Source organism: Jaculus jaculus, chromosome 5 (assembly GCF_020740685.1).
Source record: "Jaculus jaculus isolate mJacJac1 chromosome 5, mJacJac1.mat.Y.cur, whole genome shotgun sequence".
NCBI lineage: Eukaryota > Metazoa > Chordata > Mammalia > Rodentia > Dipodidae > Jaculus > Jaculus jaculus.
This window is the reverse complement of record NC_059106.1, coordinates 162,496,879-162,503,806: the sequence shown is the minus strand read 5'-3', so window position 1 is coordinate 162,503,806 and position 6,928 is coordinate 162,496,879. Positions and strand designations below refer to the sequence as shown.

The 6,928-nt window shown below is 44.4% G+C and overlaps 1 protein-coding gene across 7 annotated transcripts in view; it reads right to left on the bottom strand.

Annotated features, from left to right (window-relative positions):
- Nucleotides 1-1,129: 1,129 nt before the first annotated feature.
- The window catches only part of Kcnj15 (potassium inwardly rectifying channel subfamily J member 15), a 66,559-nt gene continuing 60,760 nt past the window's right edge, over nucleotides 1,130-6,928 (bottom strand). For all 7 annotated transcript variants that reach the window (XM_045149237.1, XM_045149236.1, XM_045149239.1 and 4 more), the window contains one exon: nucleotides 1,130-6,507. In XM_045149237.1, the coding sequence (XP_045005172.1) occupies nucleotides 5,360-6,507 (1,148 nt within the window). In that variant the 3' untranslated portion in view covers nucleotides 1,130-5,359. The remainder of the gene's footprint in view (nucleotides 6,508-6,928) is intronic.

The window sequence follows — 6,928 nt, the reverse complement described above, 5'->3', positions numbered from 1 at the left end:
GACTTCATCCATTAATGTTTCTCAAAATGATAGGAAACTCACTTCAGCTGGGCAGCCGGAAGGATACAATGGTGACTTCCTGTAATGCATCTACGAATAACTGATATTTCCCTTCTAAATTCTTTCCCACTGTGGCAAGGTTCCTTTACATGGAGGGTCTTAGCTCATCAGCTATTAGCTTGTATTTTGTGCACTTTTCTGTCATGGTCTTCTTGGCTTTGAAACCCAAGACTGTGTTTCTAACCCCTTTAAAGATAAACAAAACAAACCAAGCATGGTGGTGCATGCCTTTTATCCCAGCACTTGGGAGACAGAGGTAGGAGATTCTCCATGAGTTCAAGGCCAGGCTGAGACTACAGAGTGAGATGTGCCATGCCCGCCTGGGCTAGAGCAAGACCCTACCTAAAAATAAATGAATGAAAGAATAAATAAATAAGTGAACAAATCATAAAAACAAAGCAACTGACCAATACCAATGCCTGAAGATATTGTGATTCCTTTATTCTTTAAAATCCCAGTGATGTCTTGATGTTAGCATCTCGTTGCTGGTTCTCGCTTCTGACACTTCGGAGCTGCTCAGACCAGAAGCTCACACAAAGCTGTCTGTACACACGCCTGAAGAGTGGTAGGCACGTCACTCTGTTTAAAATTTTTCAGTTTTATTTATTTATTTGAGAGGGACAGACAGAGATAGAATGAGGCTGAGAGAGAGAGAGAGGGAAGAGAGAGGGGGGGAGGAGAGGGAGAGGGAGAGGGAGAGGATGGGCACTCCAGGGCCTCCAGCCACTGCAAACTAACTCCAGACGCGAGCGCCCCCTTGTGCATCTGGCTAACGTGGGTCCTGGGGAATCGAGCCTTGAACCATGGTCCTTAGGCTTCACAGGCAAGTGCTTAACCACTAAGCCATCTCTCCAGCCCACTTCACTCTGTTTAAAGGCAACATGATGTCCACGCAGGGCAAGGGATATGTTGCTAATCTTCAGAAGTAATATGTCAAGCTTTAGTTTGCTGAGGTGTCGAAGGTGAGTCTTCCCAGAAAACAGATAACTAAGCGATCTTGGACCTAATCAGACTCAAATCATCGCATACTGGGTTGCAGGTACACATCACAGAACATGGAAGTCAAGACTTGAGAAGTAATACCTTTAATTTTAAAAATCACATTGGCAAAGAGGATTGGTTTTTTTCAAAGTTTTAATAGGCAAAGAAAGTCTGGCAAGAAAGAAACTCAGGAGTGGTGGTGTCTTTGTCACTTCCCCACGGTCACATCTGACCCTCCAGCCACCCAGTCCACACGGAGAACCACCACCTACAGTGGTGTGTTTCCATTCAGTGGGCCAGCCTCTGACTTCCTTTGCTTTCCCCCTCCTTCCTTTCAGCCTTTCTTTTCCTCTTCTTCTTGTTCCTTTCCTTTTCATTTTTCCTTTCTGTTTTACTTACAAGGATCTAAGCATGCCTTGCCCTCCAGACTGGATTAGAAGTGGCACTTGAAAATCTATGTCTTGATTCATAGTTCAGTAACATCAAGATCATGGCCAGTTTAAATTAAAAATTTCATTCTAGTGAAAAGCAAACTAAAATAATGGAGATGTTTTAAGTTTATATAAATATTTGGTCCATTGATGAATGGTCCTTTTTTTTTTTTACCATTATCTAGTTATTTCAGTATATTTCTGGAAACTGTGCTAATTTACCTATAAATAAAATGGAGTCAATGTGTGCCCCCCACTCCAGCCTAAAGACAGCTCACTGTGAAAACTAGTGAAATTCTTTGCTGTCGGGGCCCTTGGTGGGATTGCTGTGCTCTCCCACTGAAAGGATATTGGGCTTTTGCCTCACACTGGTCTGCTATTGGCTTTGTGCTTTCCCACATGAACCACATGTTTATTTTGATTCTGTTTTTTTGGCATGTGCATGTGTGTGATTTGTGTACATGTGTGCATGAATGTTTGTAAGTGTGTGGGTATATATGGGTGTGCAAACACGTGCAGGCCAGAAGTCGACGTTGAGTGTCTTTCTCAATGATTTCTCTACTTATTTGTTGGCACATTTTTTAAAGGCAGATTCCCCATTCAGTTAGAACAGTCACCAACATGTCCCAGGGATCCTTATGTCAACACTGCCACTGGGATTGTAGTTATGCACTGGCATGTTGAACTCTTTCATGGGTTCTGGGATCTGGACTCAGGTCCTCAAGTTTGTGTGGTCATTGCTTTACCCACAAAGCCATGTCCCTAGTCCCCTAAGCCCAGGTTTGAGTGGTTTCACTGACGAGACCTACCACACAGGGTATGTTGTAAAATTCAAAAGCCTTCTTTGGATCAGATATTCAACTAGTCCAATGACTAACTCCTGGATGTTGAGCATGACTTTGTTTTAATCAGAAAACTATTTAAATATAATAATTACATTTGCTACTTATATCCTTTGTTAGAATATTGACATGAGTTTTTTTTTTTTCAAGTGAATTAATAGTTAGGTGTGCCTGAAAAATTCTAAGTTTCCAACGAGTCACAACTTTACAACTGATTATTGGATATCATGCTATGATTGTTTCACTTATACATGTGTTTTTAAGTCTTTTGTTTATTGCTTATTTGTTTGCATGCATATGCATCTGCTGTGCATGTACCTGTGTGTTCAGATGTATGTATATGCGTGTGTCAATGCAGGTGCTCATACATGTGGGTTGCATGTTCACATGGAGGCCAGAGGACAACCTTGGGTGTATCCTCAGGTATGTTGTCCTCCTCCTTTGGACAGGCTTTCTCATTGGTCTGGCGCTTGCCAATCAGGCTAAACAGGCTGACCAGAGAGCACCAGGGCTCCTCCTGTCTCTGCATCCCGAGTGTTGGCATTGTAAGCATCACACCCAGCATGTACGTGGATTCTGGGAAGTGGCCTCATGTTTGTGAGGCAGGTACTCTATTGACCAAGCTACATCTCCAGCCTTTCCCCCCACTTTGTTTAGAGACATAGTCTTGTTGTAGCCCATGTTGGCCTCAAACTCACTATGTAGCTGAGGTTGGTCTTGACCTCTTGATCTCCTTGCTTCCATCTCCCAAGTGCTGCGATGACAGGCATGCACCACCAGACCAGCTCATGTTTGGGTGTTAAGACATCACATATTGTTCCGTAGATCAGATGATTAGGTCCTTCAAATATGGCTAAAAACAATATGCTAAATGAGCATACAAAAATGAGTTTGAATCTTACACAGCATCATTGTACCATGTACAATATAAATGAGCTGGATGCCTAATCTTGATCACATCCAAGTCAGCACTGACAGAAATACTGTGAAAAGGATGTAATTGTGCAACAGAAAAAGCAGCCGTAAACGCACATGAGGCGTCACTTTCCTGTGGCCTATGCCACAGCACAAAACAAAAGCAACAAGCATGATAGTTTCAGGACTAATGACTAAATACAGCATCAAAAGCAATCTGCCATTAGATTATCAACAGAAAGAGAAAAAAATCATCAATGATTAAAGGTAAAGTCTTCCCTCTCACGCCTAGATTGCTTTCTAAACTTCTGCAAACATTGCCTCCATTTCTCTCATATCTGTGTAACATTAGTTCAGTTGCAGGTCAGATATCCTATTTCCACAGCCTCTGCTTAATGGAACAGCATTTATACAACTGATCACATGGAGACATGGCCGTGTGTGGAACAATCCACATTCTTGTTGCCCCTGTGGTCGCAATCCAATTGTTCCCGTTTCTCCAAGTGCGCCAGTTCAACTTCTTACAGAATCAAAAATACTGAGCATAACTGTGGTGTACTGTCTCAACTGCAAATGTTTTCCATGGTTGTCTCCTATGACCACTCTTGAAGAGCCAGGGCATACACCACACATACATGTGTGTGTTTGGGGGCTCGCATTTGCGTGTTTGTGTGTTTGAGTGTGTGTGTGTGTGTGTGTGTGTGTGTGTGTGTACTGCCTACACATTCATGGACACATGTTGTTTGAATGAATGTCCAATCTGTCTTTATCTGAGTCTGATGAGCATCCACTGCTACGTATTTTGCGTATTTTATTCTCTTCCCCAAAGGGATGCAGGGCACTAGGCTCCTACATTTTGCCAGAGGGAAAAAAAATGCTGCCTGTGTAACACTGGGGTGTAAGACATGTGTTTGAACGTGCGGGTGTTCTTTACATGTTTGGAGACATAAAATTGTGTTCTTTGCACCAAGGGGTGCTCCTGCTCATGAATCCCCTTCCTTTGGCTCCTCCCACCACACTTCCACCCAGCTCTACATGCTGCCGTAGCTGCACTGAATTCCTATGAGGTCATCCACCACTTCTAGTCACCAAGCCATATACTTAGCAGGACTGTGACATCCAGTGCTCTCGAGAGCTCTCCTTGGCTCCTGAAATATCAGCGGGCAATTTTGTGCAGTTTCATGGCATAAGGTATGTTCTTACGTAAGATGCAAAATGGGTGAATGAAATGTTGACCAAAAAGAATGACAGCAGGTCAGGTCTGGAGGCCACACGGACATGGGACCCAAGTAGCCTGCTTTCCGAATGGATTCAAAAATACCTTTGAAAACCCTCTCTGAAGCAGAGCTTTATAAGCTTCCATTTGTAACCAAATCACTTACTAGGTGACATTGTGTGGCTGATCTGTGAACCACAGTTGGGATTTTTTTTTTTTAAAAGGGATTGGCACCCCATCCCCTAAGTAACAGGAGCAATCTGCATCAGGATAGTGACAGGTTCCTCAGAACTCTTCATGACAGATTTGACAAATATCATCCCATACCATTCAGTCCACAGAGAAGGGTTACAATGGAATGACTGTATTTTGTAAGATTAGAGCCCCTCTGCCCACCTAACCCTTTTTGGGTGTTACCAGATAGACAACCTTACTTATAACACTTATTTACCGAAACAAAAGGAACATGTGTCAAAGCAACAATATAAGCAGATACCAAATGACATCTTGACACTCAGTCATTAATGCTTTTGGTGTTTGGATTAAATAAATACCTCATTGCTGATAAGTTTTCTGTAGAAATATATTTCCTTCCATTATCAGCAAGCATTGCTGTCCTCCTAACAGGATATCATTTCCATCATCCCACATCTGGTTTTTGGAAATGCAGCCTCAATTTAGAAAACTCAGAATTTTGAGAGTTCTCTGGCAAGGTACTTGGAAAGGACCCACTCAAACATGGAAAGGCTGGCTCAGCCGCCAGATCAAAGGGAGAGACCTTGCATCCAGTATGCCCTTGGGTAGAGGGATCCACACGTTTTCATTTCGTCACAGCTTTCCAGCAGCCATTTGTGTTTGAGGGGAGCCCTGAAGTAGAGTAAGCTCTGGAGGTACCCCCCAGAGGACGCCCGGGGTCAGACATTGCTCTGCTGCAACAGAAGGCTTCTCAGCTCCCGCTCCCTCTGGTCCTCCTGCCGGTACTGCTCCTCCAGCTTCTGCTTTTCAGAATCCGCACAGTAAAAGGCACAATCTGGGCTCTTCCGGATTTGCTCGAACTGACTGAAGTCGGCCACGTACTTTCCGTTTTTGGAGAGCGAAACCACGGGCACAAATTCAAAACCCCAGTAGATCTCCTCTGGGATGTAAGATGTGCGGCTCTGACACACGGCGCTGGTGGACTCCACGGTGGCATTGAGAAGTACCACAAGCTCGAATTCCTTCTCTTTTAGGTTTTGGGGTGTGAGATCCCTCAGGGGGCTTGTTTCATCCAGCACATGGTAGAAGGTCATGGGCAAAATGAGGAAGGGGCTCTCGGAGGAGGAGTCCACGTGGAATTTGACAGTGGCTTGGTTGAGGAGGATCCGCTCGCCCTCCTTGGTGACGTGTGTCTGGAGGAGCTTGCCCGAGAGCTGGCATTGGATCAGCAGGCTCTTCCTCATGTTGGCTACCTGGATCACCAAGCATAGCTTCCCATTCTGCTTGGTGATGACCGCGCAGTGGCTGAACTTGATGGTCTCAGCACGTTTTTTGGGTCTTGCAATTTTGGCTAGGAAGGTCCCAGTGATGAAGATTTCAATCAGGGTGGTGATGACCAGTTGAGCAACCAACAAGAAGATGGCATGAGGGCACTCCTCTGTGATGGAACGGACCCCATAGCCGATGGTGGTCTGGGATTCCAGGGAAAAGAGGAAGGCGCCCGTGAGAGAATCCACTTTCATGATGCAGGGTGTGTGGTTAGAGACAGGCTCGCTAGCTTCCAAGTCTCCATGAATGAACGCAATGGCATAGTAGATGACTCCAAACAGAAACCAGGTCATCACAAAGGTGGCGGCAAACAGGGTGAGTTTGTATCTCCACTTCATGTCAATGACCGTCGTCCACAGGTCCTGCAGGTAAAGTAGATATATGCCGTCCACTTTGTCGATCCTCACATTGCTGTGGCCGCTCTTGGACATGACACGGGGTCTGTGGGCTTTGAGTCCAGCCCCAGCAGTGTGTTTCACCAGGGAGGCATTGGACATGCCGATGTGAATGGTATCCATGGTGGAGCTCTTTAGACTCCCTAAGCAAATGGCAGAAAATAGAATTATCATGTTAAAAAAGACTGGCTGCGTAATAGTCTGTCTCTGGGAATCCAGAGATCTCTAGGTTTTAGGGCCCTCTTTTAATATTAAGTTCCCTTATGGAAGATGGCAAATAAATTGCAGGTAAGCTGGGCACACTGCTCCACATATTATATATTACCATTAGATGACTTATTATACTTAATATGACATAAATGCTGAATAACTAGTTATTATGCTGCTTTGCTAAGGAAATAATGACAAGGCAAAGGTCTATCTATACATTTTTTTTTTTCTGTACATGTGCAATTAATCCCTCCAATATTTTCAATCCACAGCTGGTTGACTTCATAGCGCGGAGCCGGAGGAAATGGAGGGCCAACTGCATGTGGATACAGGTAAGAGAGGGGAATGGTGATG